The sequence below is a fragment of the Lactuca virosa genome, chromosome 2, assembly GCF_052849685.1.
Source record: "Lactuca virosa cultivar CGN04683 chromosome 2, Lactuca_virosa_CGN04683_v6, whole genome shotgun sequence".
NCBI lineage: Eukaryota > Viridiplantae > Streptophyta > Magnoliopsida > Asterales > Asteraceae > Lactuca > Lactuca virosa.
The window spans coordinates 211,051,710-211,070,675 of record NC_136427.1 but is presented as its reverse complement, the minus strand read 5'-3'; the positions used below and the strand labels follow the sequence as shown (position 1 = coordinate 211,070,675).

At 34.1% G+C, this 18,966-nt stretch overlaps 1 protein-coding gene across 1 annotated transcript; it reads left to right on the top strand.

Moving 5' to 3' along the window:
• The first annotated feature begins 7,101 nt into the window (after window positions 1-7,101).
• Window positions 7,102-9,551, top strand: LOC145156768 (NAC domain-containing protein 37-like). Its single transcript, XM_079076020.1, has 3 exons — window positions 7,102-7,344; window positions 7,715-7,986; window positions 8,776-9,551. The coding sequence occupies exons 1-3, from the start codon at window positions 7,173-7,175 to the stop codon at window positions 9,406-9,408; spliced, it is 1,077 nt and encodes a 358-aa protein (XP_078932146.1). The 5' UTR covers window positions 7,102-7,172; the 3' UTR covers window positions 9,409-9,551.
• The last annotated feature ends 9,415 nt before the right edge of the window (window positions 9,552-18,966 follow it).

Below are 18,966 nucleotides of genomic sequence, written 5' to 3'. Positions count from 1 at the left end.
CAATATTGTCATTTAACCTGATTATGACTTGATGTAATTTGTGATTACTATTCTAAGTTGGTACTGAAAGATATTAACACGCTCTAATACCTCTCGCTTGCCAAATTATCTAACTAAAACACGCTCTTTGGTTAGACCTAATTTTACTAATTCAACCTAAACACGCTCTTAGATTGTATTGAAGAACTGCATTAAGTTTTGTACAAGCTTCCCAACAATGTTCATTTCTTCTCATACGCTCGGAAGTGTGAAAACATGTGATAAATGTTCTACAATAAGAAAAACTATTGTTTGTTACTAACCATTAACTTTATAGAACGATTAGGTGCCCTAAAAGTTAGTTAACTACACCAAAATTCAATTCATGAAAGTGGCCAATCAAACACAAATCAAATTTAAGGATTCTAGTTTAAACAATAACATAATCACTAGAATAGAATCACAAATCAAACATCAAATCATATGCTTCAAGTCAAGCAATCAACATGTTTTGAACAATAACTAGAAACTAGGGTTTCTTAGCCACACACGGCTAGAACAAGATCACAAGAATAAAAGATGGAAATAATGTGCAATTACAACTTACAAATACTAGAAATAATGTTTCCAAATGATTAATGATCAATCCCTTGCAATAACCTTCGAAATCCCCTCTCAAAATGTGCTCTCATATGTTCTGTGTCCCCCAAAAATGACCCTCAACCCGAAATATGAAAGATAGGAAAACTGCCAAAAGTTGGTTTTTTTGGGTCGAACACGGCCCGTGTTGAGCATAAGGTAAAAATGACACGACCCATGTTCATCTTGGTCAACAACTCCCATTTTGGTCAACACGGCCCGTGTTGATTTTGCAGTGTAAATCCAACACGGCCCGTGTACCCTTCTGACTCCGAATCCAAACTTGATTTTTCCAACTTTTTCGTTCTTCGCCCGATCATCCCGAAATCTTCACCAATGCTTCCCGGCACCTCCCAACGCGCATTCCAAGCTCCGGTTTACCTGAAAAAGACATGAAAGTGTGCAAATAAGGTTGTTCTAGAGACTTACATGAAATATGATGAAATGCAAGACAAATGAAGAACAATTATGCTAAATAGATGCATAAGAGAGACTAAAATATGTGCAAAAAGGTGCACAAATTGCACCTAACATATCTCCCCAAGCTTAGACCTTTCTTGTCCTCAAGAAAGAACAAGAATCAGACGAAACATGACGATTTCTAGATGGCAAAAAGAAACATAGAACAAAAAGGGACAGAAAGATCCTAAAGGCTAGGAATGAATGCATGCAATGAAAACCATGAAAAAGAAACATATGTACAAAAGATATTTAAGGAACAAAAATGAACCAAAGAAAAATTTAAGAACACAAGTAATCTTTTTATTTATTTTTATAAATATGGACATATACGATCAGACCTTACATCAATAGGGCTCCAATCATTAATACCTAGGCGACCATCCTCTACCTTCCACATATCACAGACTCCCAAAGTGAGGAAGACCCTAAACGGTGTAACCCAATAATCCAACCATAGTTTTATTTAAACTTCATACCTTAATTAGCTTTATGGGCAAAAATTACACGGTCCGGGATCTCATGTCCTTAAGACTAGATGGCCAAGAATCAGAATCGACGCATCCTTAAGAACCCGTCATGGCGAATCAGCTTTCGCTGAAACAGTGAGCCCACCCGAAAGGGGCCCAACTTCTATGCTTTCACTTTTTTGAGAGCCACAAGTATCATATCACACAGTTCTTCATTCGCCAGATTTGACTTTGAGATGGCTTTGATTTTGATTGAACTTGGATTTGTATCTTCATTTTGAGCTTTGAATTCTTCAATCAACTTTTGACTTTCTGAAAGTTTCTTCGATTAAGTGCTTGAATTTTTTATTTGATTCGGGTACTGGATATGACAGTTGTACCCATTCTTCTTTCTTGACTGTGTTGATCTGATACTTAAGCTCTCTGTTACCGCAAGGGTAACGCGTGTCAACAAATAGGTCCGTGTTCTGTGGGTCCAGAGTTGCCGATAAAGATTCTTTTTAAACATTCAGAAGCAAATCATCCTAAAGCTGTTATTACTGCCCCCAAAAACGTTTCAGTATGCCATTTTTTTTATCTAAGGCTGGGGTCTCGAATTACGGTGTTTGGGTCCCCTAGTTATGATAGCTGATTCTACACTTCCGGCAACTATCCGGTCGCTTTAGGTATTTTGTTTTTCATTTGATTTCTCATTTTCCCACTTCATGGAGCCATCGTATGTGAAGAGTGTCATCATCTCGTAAATTTTTTTTTTGAAAAATGTATGCATGAATATGGATGTGAACATGAAAATGCACCTAATGTACAACTCTACCCCTCCCCAAGCTTAAATATAAGCATCGTCCCCGATGCTTGGAGAGGGCGGAACAACCTATTGCGGAGGAGGAGGAAGAGGATAGTAGCTGGGATTTCGGGTCCAAGCCCAAAAGTCCTACTCATGTTTGCGCTGACGCTCTTGATCTCGAGCGTATTGAGTGGTGAAGGCGGAAAAACTTTGGGTTAGGTTCGTAACATATTGATGGTAAGTGTCGAGGCGGGTATGGATCGATTGGAATTGATCCATATATTGCTGGTGATATGATGATTGTCCAGCATGATGGGATGAGCTAGCACCACCCATGGGAGGAGAGTTTTGTGGTGCCACTCCGTCACTCTCTCCACCTTCCGTATCTTCCTCCTCGGAGAAGGAGTCATGGAAGAGATATGGCGTGATTTGCCAATCGGTGAAGTTGTTAGGACGCCTGAGGGCAAGGATGCCCCGGTTCTCCGGGGTGATGAGGAGCCTTGGATCGTGGTTTTGACCCACGGTCCAATTATGGTTCCCGTCCTCCGTCCGAAACATTCTCATAGACTCAAGAACTCCCGTTGTAAGGTAGGTCTCACCGGGCAGGGGTTGGTGAGTTCCGGGATATGGGGCCCGGACTGAAGCACTTTTGGCCAATAAACTGAGAATGCCACCACAAGATATTTTGTCGGACCGTGATGTACTGAGGTGGGTGAGTTTGTTACAAAGGAATGAGCCATAGTGAGTAATGAGATTATCGCCCGGGTGGGCCATCGCATAGAGTATTTTGAGCTCAAGGGCGCTAATGGTTCTTCTTTCTTCTCTAGGGACGACAAGTGAAGCAATAATCATGCGGGCCACTTTCATCACAGGGTGGATGAGAGATGAGGCCTTAGCAGAACTTGACACATAGGGAAGCTGACGCGTAAGGTCGGTCCACCACGTAAGATCATTGTATCCTGGGATTGGGTCATTAGGGCCAAAGGTGTGTTCTGTGGGGAGACCAACTATGGCATTGATTTGGTCTGGGGACAAGACATGATCTTGGTTCATAAGCCGGAAACGTAGGACACCGTGGTCCAAATCAAGTGAAGATAAGAACTCAGCTGTTGGAACTTTATAGCTGAGCTCGTGGACCTAACAACCCCTGCCATCCAATGTTCCGGAACAATGTGTGGACTTGGTTGTAGATGTGCAACTCACGGAGAGATGACACATGCGCAAATTGTTGGGTAGTGTGCGCGCGCTGGAGAAAGGCCTCAAGTTTGGCGGCTTGAATTGGGCCACGACAAACCACACCACTATGTGCCGGATTGGGTGGAGATGAAGGCGGGGGTGACGGGGACCTGGGCGGAGGCGATGGGGACCTACGACGGCGGGTCGACGATTTGGTGTGCCGAGTTCGTTTAGAACTCTCACCTTCCATATGCAAAATTTGAGGCAAAGTCAAAAAGTCAACTGGTCCACGGGTCAAAAAGTCAACTGTTGACGGGTCCAGTCAACCGAAGTTTGGCCACCAAAAATTCGTGAAAGTGTGCAAATAATGTTGGCCAGTCAACTGTTGAAAGTTTGGCATTCCAAGCTCCGGTTTACCTGAAAAAGACATGAAAGTGTGCAAATAATGTTGTTCTAGAGACTAACATGAAATATGATGAAATGCAAGACCAATGAAGAACAATTATGCTAAATAGATGCATAAGAGAGACTAAAATATGTGCAAAAAGGTGCACAAATTGCACCTAACATGTATATATGTACATTTCATTTAACAAAAGTTCATGTATATGTACATCTTAGAGACTCGTTAACTTTTTTTCTTTTGGTAAAAAATCTACAGCAAAAAAGGTTTTCGACTTCTAAGGAATATGTAAAATTTCAAAATATAATATATATATATATATATATATATATATATATATATATATATATATATATATATATATATATATATATAGAGAGAGAGAGAGAGAGAGAGAGAAAGAGAAAGAGAGAGAGAATGGTTCAATTAAGAAAAAAAAAGTTGATAATGGGGAAATCATTTTCAGCCACACATTTATTTTTTCGCAAAACACTTAGGCGTACCATCGGAAATGGATAACAGATAAACATGTGTTTTCCAACCAAACATGTTTCCTTAAACTATGTTAATCATTATCTTAATATACACAAAAACATACCTTTTTTTTGTTTTTTTATTTTTAGAAATCCATTTTTATCGAAAAATTATTTTAAATATATCAAAATTCATAATTTTTTATTCTCTATAAATAGACATCCATATTGATATAGTTTTAAGATAAAATAAAAAAAAAATTAGAGTTTCAGCTCTCGTTATTCATAAGTGAATAAAAATCTATCAGATTTTTATTACAATACATTCGTTATTCACTTATGAATAAATTTTATGCTTAACATTTTTTTTTATAATTTAAGTATCGTTCATATATGAATATGACACGTAAAAAAGTTTTCTTACTTAAAATATATTTTTTACATCATCTTTTGTCATATATTATATTTATATATGAATAAAAAGTGTATTGGTTGTCGTCAATATTTTATATTCATATATGAATAAAACATTTATCAGATTTTTGTTAAATTTGTTATTCATCTATGAAAAAGTAGTATAAATGATACTTAAACTGTAAAAAAATTAATTATATATTTTTATTCATAAGTGAATAACGAATGTACTGTACCAAAAATCTGATCCATTTTTATTCACTTATGAATAACGAAAGCAGAAAATATAAAAAAAATAAATTTTTTATTTTATCTTAAAAGTATATCAATATGGATGTCTATTTGTAAAGAATAAAAAATGAGAAAATGACTTATATGGGTAACTATGTTTCAAAATCGTTCAAAAATATCATTCAAGTTTGGTGTGTCCAAAAAACACCATCCAAATAAAACATTTGTATAAAAAACACCAACGAAGTACATTCTTTGTTCAAATTTGACCTTTGGTAACCGACAATTACCGGTAAAAAATAAGTAAAAGGAAAAAAAACAATAGAAAATGACTCAAAGAGGTAACTATGTTTCAAAATTGTTCAAAAAACACCATCCAAGTTTGGTATGTTCAAAAAACACCATCCAAGTCAACTTTTTGTACAAAAAACACCAACAAACTATATGTTTTGTTCAAATATTACCCACCGGTAATTGGTTCTTACAGGTTAAATGATAACTTGGCTTAACTATTATGACATGGCATAATAATGATTGACAAAACAATAAATTATATATTCCTCCTTTAAAACCCGATTTAGGGTTTCTTCATGAACGAATGACTTCTTCTTCTCCTATGAAGCCTCTGTGATCTGGATTTTATGCAAGTACGCCCGGCGTACTCCTACGTACGCCCATTGTACTCGGCTAGGCTCAAGAACCGCCAATCTTCTGAAGGCCATAACCCTCGGTATGGCTGTCTGATGCCTAAATTAGCTCTCGTAGATATAAAGAATGACGAAATCACACTTAGAATGAAGAAGTTATGGCCTTCGGAAGATTGGCGGTTCTTGACCCTAGCCGAGTACGTTGGGCGTACGCTAGGAGTACGTCGGGTGTACTGGCTCGATATCCGGATATGATGGGACTATGCACAAACTTGTTTAAGTTAGGCCTGGGGCCCACCTGATTGTAGCAAGTCATTTTTTGGCTAAGGCCATGTTGGGGGTTCTTGGGCCATATTAGGCCTTAGATGCCTTGTAGTTGGGCTTGGATGCCTTTTTGGGCTTTTTATGGATTTGGGCCTTAGGGGGAGGGTGGTCCATTGAGGCAGGGGTAAAGAAGCCCTTTTTGCCTTAAGTTAAGAATTAGGGTTTTGGACTTGAGTTCGAGATCATCACTTTAGAAGAAGACGAGCAATCATAGGAGAAGAATAAGTCATTCGTTCATGAAGAAACCCTAAATCGGTTTTTAAAGGAGGAATATATCATTTATTGTTTTGTCAATCATTATTATGCCATGTCATAATAGTTAAGCCAAATTATCATTTAACCTATAAGAACCAGTTACCAGTGGGTAATATTTGAACAAAACATATAGTTTGTTGGTGTTTTTTGTACAAAAAGTTTACTTGGATGGTGTTTTTTGAACATACCAAACTTGGATGGTGTTTTTTGAACGATTTTGAAACATAGTTACCTCTTTGAGTCATTTTCCTATTGTTTTTTTTCCTTTACTTATTTTTACCGGTAATTGCCGATTACCAAAGGTCAAATTTGAACAAAGAATGTACTTCGTTGGTGTTTTTTGTACAAATGCTTTACTTGGATGATGTTTTTTGGACACACCAAACTTGAATGATATTTTTTGAACGATTTTGAAACATAGTTACCCATATAAGTCATTTTCCCAATAAAAAATCATGAATTTTGGTATATTTAAAATCATTTTTCGATAAAAATAGCTGCTTAAAAACTAAAAAAACGAAAAAAAAAAACTATGTTTTTGTATATATTAAGGTAATGATTACCATAGCTTAAGGAAACATGTTTTGTTGGAAACACATGTGTATTCTTTATCCATTTCCGCTGGTACAACTAAGGCTTTTGCCGTAAAAATAAATGAGTGACTGAGAATGATTCCTCCATTCTCAACTTTTTTTATTTTCTCAATTGAACTTACCTATATATATATATATATATATATATATATATATATATATATATATATATATATATATATATATATATATATATATATATATATATATATATGCCGAGAGAGATGTATGTCTATATGACCATTAAACCATCAATAAAAGAGAAGGTGGTGAATGCAAAGTAACTCAAGCAGTTTTACATTAGAGTACAAGTTGGCTCACCATCATGGACACAATGGATCACCAATCATCATGTGTTCCTCCAGGGTTTCGTTTTCATCCAACTGATGAAGAACTTGTTGGATACTATCTCAGAAAGAAAGTTGTATCGCAGAAGATCGATCTTGATGTTATTAGGGATGTCGATCTTTACAGAATTGAACCTTGGGATCTCATAGGTAATATCAATAGCCCATTAGAGTTCATTTTCTTGACACTTTTTTCTTGGTCGACCCGGATCACGTTCCAAGTTTAAATCTTACACTTGGCTATATATTAATGTTTTGTGCATAACAGTACCGGATCTGTCTAAGATCTTTTTTCTTGATCCTTATTAGCTAGGGGGTAAGCGTTCTTGGTTCAAATTTCAAAGCCTTCAAGTGCTTTCGAACTTTGGCTAACCCATTATAGATCAAGCATCAAATTATGCTAGTCGTCTGGTTTCACTAACTCACTTGAATTGTTACTGTGTTTTCATCTTTAGTTAATTCTTTTTCGAGCAATGAAAATGGTCTTGTAATTCTCACGTAGATTTGTGTTCTTTTCCAGAGAAATGTCGGATCGGACACGAGGAGCAAAATGAGTGGTATTTCTTCAGTTACAAGGATAAAAAGTATCCAACGGGGACAAGAACGAATAGGGCAACCGTGGCAGGGTTTTGGAAGGCTACAGGGAGAGACAAAGCGGTATATGAAAAACTTAGGCTCATAGGAATGAGGAAAACCCTGGTTTTCTACAAAGGAAGGGCACCAAATGGCCAGAAAACTGACTGGATCATGCACGAGTACAGACTTGAATCCGAAGAAAATGGCCCTCCTCAGGTAAGCTGTTAGTATCCCTTGAATTTACAAAAAGGATCGTTCTTGATTTGTTCTTTTCGAAGGTTTTTCTTGTTATTGAATCTCATGCTATAATGAACATGATTAATTAGATTTAATAAGCTGATATATAATTCCTACATATGAAATTCCTTGTAATCGTTCTCTTTCATACATACTCTCATATTTGAATTTTTCTTCGTATCTTGTGGTTTTTCGGGTCATATATAATAAATCCGGGCTTCTTCTGTATTAGTCGAATCCTGGATGCCATATGAACATGGCTAATTAAAGTCAATAACTCTCGATCCCTTAATCCTAATGTTCAATGCCCACTTGTAATACTTATTATCCTTAATTTATAAACTGTAAACTTTTTTTGGGGGTTTCAATCATCTTTTTTCATGCATGCTCTCCACTATCTTAGGGTCTATGAGTGTGTGTTTGTTTGTGCATGACTATTGCCCATTTCTTTTTGGTGTCAAATCTTTGAGTGTGTTTCTGTGGTAAAGCAAGCGTTTGACTTTCATGAAAAGATCTCTGAGGCTAAAAAGTGCATTAAACTTTGAACTAAATTTGCCTTACCTTCTGAAAATACGTCTTACTATCACTGCCAATTACCCTAACAAGGTTGCTTTTAGCAAAGACTTTATACAAGTCCTTTAACTTGATAATTTACAATCATTTTGACTTCAAGTTCAGATATATCACATCTAGTTCATTTCTAACTATAATGTATGATAAAGAAATCCGAATTTATCTCATGTATGGGGCGGGATGCATGATGTGCAGGAAGAAGGATGGGTGGTTTGTCGAGCATTCAAGAAACGTGCCACAGGACAATCAAGAACAACCAAAGGATGGGAACCCAACTATTTCTATGACGAATCAAGCTGCATAACATCAACCATGGATAATTGTATCACAAATCAGCCTTCAAATTTTCTTTTGACACAAAGCTTCATGTGCAAGCAAGAGCTTGAAGCAGCTGAGAATTTGAACTTTGGGCATTGTGATCAGTTTATGGAGCTCCCTCAGCTCGAAATCCCATCTATCCTTTCAATGAAGAGGCCTATTAGCTTGATATCCGAACATAATCAAGAAGACGACCAAAACATTGGAAGAAACACAAACAACAATGACAATAATGATACGAATGAAGTGAGGGATTGGAGGGACCTTGATAAGTTTGTAGCTTCTCAACTGAGCCAAGAGGAGAATATCAGATGTGTTGGAGAAGGGTTTTCTGCGAGCTTAGAAGGGAACAATGGTTCCGACTTAAATTTTTCATTCTTACAAGGTGATACCGAAGATGGTGGTGGTGGGGGCAGTGGAGGAGGAATTAGAAGGAAGTTGAATGGATTATTGGGTTCAACTAGCTCAGATCATTTTGATATTGGAATTTGCATATTTGATAAATTATGAACTTGAAGAAGCACACATAGGGATGCATGCAGCCGGAGAATTATATACACGTTAATATATACATCTCAGTTGGATAAATATCTCAGTTGGATAAATGTGTATGATTTCGCATAATCTATATAATAATGCGTGTATATTTTATATATGTGACTGAAGAATTTATAGGGCTTGTTATAGAAAACTAAAATACACGTTTGAGAAATTAGTACGTAGATATTTCTATTAATATATTCTCGATGCTAAGTATCGTACAATACATAAATATGATATGTAATAAATAAATTTCAATTATTTAGATAACCCAAATAGAGAGGAGTTAAAAGAATTCAAGATACATACTATTACTCTCCAAATTCAAAAGATTTATATATGTCGTTTCTACAGAGAAACATGTCTACCTTATTGTTGGCTAGCTGCTAGCTAAGTTCTATAATAAATTTGATTAATTGTTCAAAAATCTAGACACATCATGTATATATGTAGGTATTTATGATTTTCTTGAGGTGTGTTTAATTTATATATTTGCAATTTATGCACAGATGCGAGTGTTTTATAAGATCACATCCGTTCATGTCTCAGCAAAGTTAGGTTTATACCGAGCTCAACATATGTCAATATGCATGTCAAATATACGTTGGAAATGAACTTTGCATGTGAAGATCTAAATCATGTTTGCTTGATTGTTAAAAGTCGGCCATTGAATTTGAGATGTAAACTACAAGTCCTGTAGATTTTTAATAATGAATAGAGTTTGTTGGTTTTGTTCTCTACTACGTACGACGTAATCCTTTTTCTGCAACGTTTCCATAGCAACAATTTTGGCATTGCAAAATCCAAAAGGTTGCCATGCTCGTTTTGTCAAAAAAGATAAATAACTTTCAATTAAAAAAATAATAATAATAAATAAATAACTCAGAAACTGTAAAAGAAATTAATAAAAAAAAATAATGTATCCAATAGGAAACTGAGAAAACGTAGCCCGAATAGAACCGCCGGTTTGGTGGAAGCTAAGGTTATGTGGACCCATGACTTGTCTAGCATGCCCTTGACAGACCCTCCTTCTGCATGCTTGGTCCCTTTCTCTCTCTCTCTCTCTCTATATATATATATATATATATATATATATATATATATATATATATATATATATATATATATATATATATATATATATATATTGGTTAAAATGAAAACCACAAAATATTAAGAACCATAAGAACTCCCATTAGTTAGTAAATATTTACATGATATTCTTATTAAACATGTGAATTTTTTTTTTCTCTTTTTGATACAAAAAAGACAAAATTATAATTTTTGCAGTATAATATTTTCATTCTTATATGCTCTCATATTTGAACACAAAATTTATATAAATTACAAGTTTATACAGTACATTTACAGTTTAATTCACAAAATTTACAACTTAATACAAACCATTTTACAATAATTCACAAACTCAAAGAAATCAAAAATTCAAACTATACTACTACCACCACCATATGCTGCCACCAACCACATGTACCAACATCACAACCATTATTTTCTTCTAAATCAGATATGTAAATAAAATCATGCATTAATAACTTAAATAGTATATTTACAGTCTAATAAAACCATCTATTTCACTCATTTTGAATTTAATGCAAAACTATTATTAAAACTAATGTATTCTTACATACTTATACAGCACAAAAAAAATATTCAGAAGAAAATTAACAAAAAAATTTATACACAAATCATTCATATTTTAAATTGTGAATTTAATATATTAAGCCGTGAATAAAATTTACATTATTTAAAAGCAACCAAAAAAATTATAAAATAATTACAGCTTAATGTCAATTCATTCACAACTTAATACAATTAATTCATAATTTAATACACAAAATTCACAGCTTAATATAGTCAATTCATAGTCTAAAAAGAAAATTCACAGTTTAATGCAGTCAATTCACACTTTAAAACACATAAATCACAGTTCAGTACAAAAAATTCAAAGTTTAATACACAAAAGTATGCATCCACAACCATATTTTCAATTTAACACTCCTTATATAGTCAATTCAAAGTTTATACACAAAATTCATAGTTTAATACAAATAACTTCATACTTTCATACGCACAATTCACACCTTAATCTAGTCAATTTACAGTTCAAACAGAAAATTCACAGCTTAATGCAGTCAATTCGTAGTTCAAAAAGAAAATTCAACGCTTAATGCAATCAATTCACAGTTTAAAACACAAAAATCACAGCTTAGTACACTAAATTCATATTTTAATACACAAAAAGTAGTATTTACATCCATATCATCAACTTAAAACACTTACTACAATTAATACACAATTTAATATAGAAAATTCACAAACTAGTATCATAAATTCAAGGTTTAATTCAAAAAAAATTATACATTCACAACTTAATATGAGTTAAAACTAAGATTAACAAAATTATACGACAAATGAGAGATTAAAACATCAAATTCACACTTTAACAGAAAAAACAAACAAAAAAATAGATTAGGACTTTCTTTCATAGTATTCACTACTTAAAACTATAGGAATTCACTCATTCACAGTTAAAACGAACTTTAACATAACCGAACAATAGTTGAAACCTTAAAAATCATAATTCACAGCTTAAAAAAATAAATTCACATTGTTCGAGAAAACATTAACATAATAACACATCCTCTAAGTTTTAATTCACAGTATAACAACCATCAAACATAAACTATGAATAACAATTTGATGCATATGTTATAACAAATAAGAAAAAAAAAGCATGGATCCACAACTTAACAAAAGAAAAAACTATGATTAACAAAAATAAACAATAAACGAGATATTAAAACATTAACTTTACAGCTTAACAGAAGGAAAAAAAATAAAAATAAATAATTGACATACCTGATGTGTTTCACTGGAGGTCAGAGAGAAAGAGATGGAGAAGGTGACGGTGTTGGAACGTATCTAAGGTGGTGGAACTACCATCAGCTACCGGTACCACTATTATAGCTTCAGATATATGCATGAAATAGTACAACATAAACCAGATCTAGAAAAATCAAACCATACACACCAGATCTGACTAGATCTGAACATGATGTCGACAGTAGGAGGTTGTGGTGTGACATCAGTGATGGTAGCGATGGAGGAAACGAAGTTGACGGTGGTATCAACTCTGACCAAATCGCACCAGAACGAAGATGTTTTGCGTTTTAGAGAGGGAAAGTGAAGCTGAAACAATTTCGTGACTCTAGATCTTAGACCAGGTGGCGATCGATGGTGGATGTTGAAGTATTTTCATCAGATCTTGTCAGATACGTGTTTCCGTTGGCGGTGACAGTGATGGACGAAGGTGGTGGTTATCACCGCTCGTCGGAGCTCATAAATATGGAGGAGAAAATGGTAGATCTGAAGACGAAAATGGTAGATCTGAAGACGAAATTCGTAGATCTGAATACAAAAATCGTAGATCTGAAGATGAAAGTCGTAGATCTGAAGATGAAAATCATAGATCTGAAAACTAAAGTCGTAGATCTGAAGCTGAAAATTGTAGATCTGAAGCTGAAAAATTGTAGATCTGAAGCTGAAATTGTAGATCTGGAGCCAACCGGAACTTGTTAATCTGATGGCGGTGGTTCGTCGATGGTCGGAGGCGGCGACGGTACGCCGGCGGTAGGAGGCGGGGACAGAAGGGGTGGTGGCTGGTGGCAACGGGTGGCAATGTTTATGTGTTCTTCAAGTTTGAGATGAGAGAGAAGATAGAGTTTGTGTAGTGTGTAAATCTAATATAATAAAAAATGAAAGTGTTGTTGGGAGAGTTTGAGAGGGTTTGGAAAGTTTTCTTGCAAAATAAGTTTGAAAGAATAGACCAAAATAAGTGGTTCATACGGTTCTTAATCTTTTTTGGTTCTCATTTGAACCTTTACCTATATATATATATATATATATATATATATATATATATATATATATATATATATATATATATATATATATATATATATATATATATATATATATATATATATATATATTGTTGTAAATAATTGGTGGTGTTGTAAATAATTGGTGGATGACATAATAATTGGTGCATGGTAAATTTGTCAACATTTCTAACTAGTTACAATTATATGTTAGTAAAATTTGTAGTATAAATACCCCTCCATTGTACAGAATGTGATACACCAAAAGTTATAAGAGATATAACTTTCATATTCTCTCTACATATTTTTTCTTCTCAATTAAAGTTCTTATCAAAGTTTACTAGTTTGGTTTGATTTATAGTTACATTAATTACGCTTAATTCATAACACGTTATCAGCACGAAAGCTCTAATCAAGGTTATTAAACAAGTGGAAAATCACATCTATCTTAATCAAGGTATGTATTACTTATTAAAAACACTATTAATTATAAAAACTTCAATCATATTAAAATAATAATAATACTAATGAATTAATGAAACTTATACGTTATGGACATTATGGACTACTAACAATTTTTATTTCTTATACTAACATTTCTTTATGTATTCTAATTTTTATACTAACATTTACATTATGCAACTAATTTTTATTTATGCAAACTAACATTTACATTATGCAACTAACTTTTATTTATGCATACTAACATTTATATTATGCTACTAACTTTTATTTGTGCATAATAACATTTAAATTATATTTATTTATACATGTCAATGTTTATTTATATTTTAGATACTCTTCATAATTTTATTTAAACATTTACCTATATTTATTTATGTTTCTAATTAGTAAAGTTATGTATTAGTTATAAGTCTTATTACATGATTTATAAAATACATATACATATATACACAACGAGAATATATATGCAACGGTTATAAACAGCAAAAACAACGGCTATATTTTTTTACCATAAATAAACATCTTTACCCTGCTTATTTTACCCACAACAAATTTTTCTCTCTCGTATCAAATAAATCAATTTCAAGAAATCAAGCTTCAAGATGATTCTTCCTTTTGTGATAATCATGACTATAATAGTCATGTTACTTTTCATCCCAATCCTTAACATCGAAGATAATATGGAATTTCATCTACTTTTAGGCTTGTATGCAATGTTAGCTTTACCGCTTCTTTTTTGTGTAATATTTATTGAAATAAATGGATTTTAATTTTAATTTTTATTTTGTTTAAAATTTATAGTTACATTATGTCCAACATTGCAAAGCTCGAGTTTGTAGCACTTGAAGTTAGTGGGAAAAACTATGTGCCATGGATGATAGATGTAAAAATGCATCTTGAATCCATGGGTATCTCAAATACTATATATGAATTTAATAATTGCTTGGCACAAGACAAAGCAAAAGCACAAGTTTTCCTTCGTAAGCATATTGATGAAATGTTGAGATTTGAATATCTTGATGTTACTGATCCAAGTATTCTCTGGAAGCTTTTGAAAGAAAGATTTGATCATCAAAAGGAAGTTATACTTCCAAATGCTAGAGATGAATGGAGAACACTAAGGTTTCAAGACTTCAAGAAAGTAAATGAATACAACTCAGCTTTGTTCAGAATATGTTCACAACTCAAGTATTGTGGACAAGAGGTTACTGATGAAGATATGTTGGAGAAAACTTACTCAACATTTCATGCAACAAATATTACTTTGATGCAACAATATCGGATGCAAAAGTTCACAAGATATTTTAAACTGAATGCATGTCTGCTCGTTGCAGAGCAAAACAATGAACTCTTAATGAAAAACCATGAATCTCGTCCAACGGGATCAGTAGCACTTCCTGAAGCAAATGCTACAAATATTGATTGTCATCGAAACAATACACATGGACGAGGGCGAGGTCGTGGTCGAGGGCGAGGCCGTGGCTATTTTAATCGAAACCAAAGCCATAATCAGAACCATAATTCTGGTCGTGGACAAGGTAATAATCGTGGTCGTGGCCAGAAAAGAAATAATTACCAATATTCACAAAGAAACAATGTCCACACACAAGATAAGGCCAAAGTGGCAAGGCATGACACTGGGACATCACAAAAATCTGATGGTTCATGTTATAGATGCGGTAGCATAGGCCATTGGTCAAGGACCTGTCGCACACCTGCACATCTTTGTCAACTTTATCAAGAGTCCATTAAAGGAAAAGGAAAAGAAGCAAACCTCATTGATAATGTTGAATTCACTCCACTAAATGTTGCTGATTTCTGCAATGACATGGAAGACATAAACTAAAAAAAAATCTATTATTGTTCTAGTAAAACTGTTTTTCCTTCATTTGTTTTTCATGTAATGTCTTTCCTACAATAAATGAGTTTTCTTTTTAATAATAATTATGATTATGTTTATTCACTTATTATTCCTTTTATATGTGAAGTTTAATATGAGTCCAACTGGAGCACAAAAGATTGGAGATCTTTGTATAGCAGATAGTGGTAGTACACATACTATTCTGAAATCAAAGAAATATTTTTCAGAATTAGTACCAACAAAAACAGTCATACATACAATATCAGGTCCTGCAGACTTGATAGAGGGAACCGGGAAAGCCCATTTTATATTACCAAATGGTACAAGCTTTTGTATAGAAAATGCTTTATTTTCTCCAAAGTCTAATAGAAACTTATTAAGTTTCAATGACATATATTTCAAAGGTTATGACACAAAAACTGTGACCATTGAAAATAATAAATATATGTATATTATAGACAAAAACCATGTGCTTGAAAAACTACCAACACTTGATTATGGTCTGCATTATACATATATACATATGATTGAATCAAATATGGTAGTAGAAGGAAAACATTGTGATCCTGGGACATTCAGTTTATGGCATGATAGGTTGGGCCACCCAGGATTAACAATGATGCGAAGGATAATTGAGAATACACATGGGCATCCATTGAAGGACCAAAAGTTCCCTCAATCCAATAGCATAAAACCATGTACGTCTTGTTCCCTTGGAAAGTTAATTATAAAACACTCTCCAATGAAAGTTGAAAGGGAGTCACCTAGATTTCTAGAAAGAATTCAAGGTGATATATGTGGACCGATTCACCCACCATCTGGACCATTTAGATACTTTATGGTCTTAATAGATGCATCCAGCAAATGGTCTAATGTTTGCCTATTATCAACTCGTAATATGGCATTTGCAAAGTTTCTTGCCCAAATTATTAAATTAAGGGCACATTTCCCTGATTATACTATCAAAAGAGTGAGACTTGATAATGCTGGTGAATTTACTTCACAAGCATTTAATGCCTATTGTATGTCTGTAGGAATTGTTGTTGAGCATCCAGTTGCTCATGTACACACACAAAATGGTTTAGCTGAATCACTGATTAAACGTCTCCAGCTAATAGCTAGACCATTGATAATGAAGACCAAACTTCCTGTTTCTGTTTGGGGCCATGCAATCTCATATGCTGGATCATTGATACACATGAGACCAAGTTCATATCATGTATATTCTCCACTACAACTTGCTTTCGGTCAAGAGCCAAATATATCCCATTTGAGAATTTTTGGGTGTGCAGTATATGTCCCTATTGCACCACCTCAACGGACAAAAATGGGTCCTCAAAGAAGGTTGGGAATATATGTTGGTTATGAGTCAGTCTCTATTATAAGATATCTTGAACCATTAACAGGTGATGTTTTCACAGCACGCCTAGCAGATTGTCAATTTGATGAGGCAAATTTCCCATCATTAGGTGGAGAAAAGAAGATTCTGGAAAAGGATGTGTCATGGCATGAGCCTTATTTATCATATCTTGACCCTCGCACAAAGCAATGTGACATGGAAGTTCAAAAGATAATGCATTTCCAAGAAATGTCAAATCAATTACCTGATGCATTTACTGACACAAAAAGGGTGACTAAATCATATATACCAGCTGTCAATGTTCCAGCTCGAATTGACATTCCACATGGACAATCTGATGATAAAGTCACTCAAGAGTCTAAAACACGCCTGAAGCGTGGAAGGCCATTTGGTTCTAAGGATAAGAACCCACGAAAAAGAATAGGAGCAGAAAATGCACTAGATCACGATGAAAGTGTTCCTGGAGAAACACGAATTATTCAAATTCCTCCAGGAAAGGAGGATGATGCATTAAATTATGGTCAGACAAATAGAATATGTGACCAAAATGAAACTAACAATATAGGTGCAATATTTTCTTATTCAGTTGCATGTGATATTATGAATGATGATCCCGGACCACAATATGTCATTGAATGTCAAAGAAGAAATGATTGGGCTAAATGGAAGGAAGCTATGCAAGTTGAATTAAATTCTGTTAACAAGAGAAAGGTTTTTGGGAACATTATCCTCACACCTGAAGTTGTGAAACCATTAGGATATAGATGGATCTTCGTACGAAAAAGAAATGAGAAAGACGAAATTGTAAGATACAAGGCCAGGCTTGTTGCTCAAGGTTTCTCTCAAAGACCTGGAATTGATTATGAAGAAACTTATTCACCGGTAATGGATACAACCACTTTCAGATATTTAATCAGCTTGGCAGTATCTAAAAATTTAGAGATGCGTCTTATGGATGTTGTTACAACTTACTTGTATGGATCACTTGATAGTGATATCTATATGAAAATCCCTGAAGGATTTAAAATGCCTGAAGCATTAAGTGCAAAACCCAAAGAAATGTATTCTATAAAATTACAAAGATCTTTGTATGGGTTAAAACAATCTGGGCGCATGTGGTACAATCGTTTAAGCGATTACTTGACAAGTAAAGGTTATAAATATAACACTATTTGTCCATGTGTATTTATTAAGAAAACAACATCTGGATATGTGATCATAGCAGTCTATGTTGATGATCTAAACATCATTGGAACGAATAAAGAAATCCTTGAAGTGATTGAACTTTTAAAGAAAGAATTTGAAATGAAAGATCTTGGAAAAATCAAATATTGTCTTGGTTTATAGATTGAGCATATGCCTAACGGAATAGTTGTGCATCAATCAAATTACACAGAAAGAGTCTTGAAACGTTTCAATATGGAAAATGCAAATCCTTTAAGCACTCCAATGGTTGTTAGATCATTAAATATTGACAAGGATCCATTTCGTCCATGCGAAGAAAATGAAGAAGTCCTTGGTTCAGAAGTACCATATCTAAATGCAATTGGAGCTCTTATGTATCTTACCAATTGTACTAGACCTGACATTTCTTTCGCTGTAAACTTGCTAGCAAGATTTAGTTCAGCCCCAACAAAAAGACATTGGAATGGAATCAAACATATTTTTCGATACCTTCGAGGAACTAGTGATTTAGGGTTATTTTACCCTAACAATTAAAAACAAGGCTTGATTGGTTATGCAGATGCAGGTTATTTGTCTGATCCTCATAAAGCTAGATCTCAAACTGGATATGTATTCCTGAATGGAGGTACTGCAATTTCCTGGCATTCTCAAAAGCAAATACTTGTTGCCACATCCTCAAATCATGCTGAAGTAATTGCACTAAATGAAGCTAGTAGAGAATGTACATGGTTAAGATCGATGACACAACTAGTTTT

Coding starts and splice junctions, on each gene's coding strand:
- LOC145156768 (XM_079076020.1), top strand. CDS start 7,173: ATGGACACAATGGATCACCAATCATCATGTGTTCCTCCAGGGTTTCGT. Junction 7,345..7,714: donor TGAACCTTGGGATCTCATAG/GTAATATCAATA, acceptor GTTCTTTTCCAG/AGAAATGTCGGATCGGACAC. Junction 7,987..8,775: donor AAGAAAATGGCCCTCCTCAG/GTAAGCTGTTAG, acceptor CATGATGTGCAG/GAAGAAGGATGGGTGGTTTG.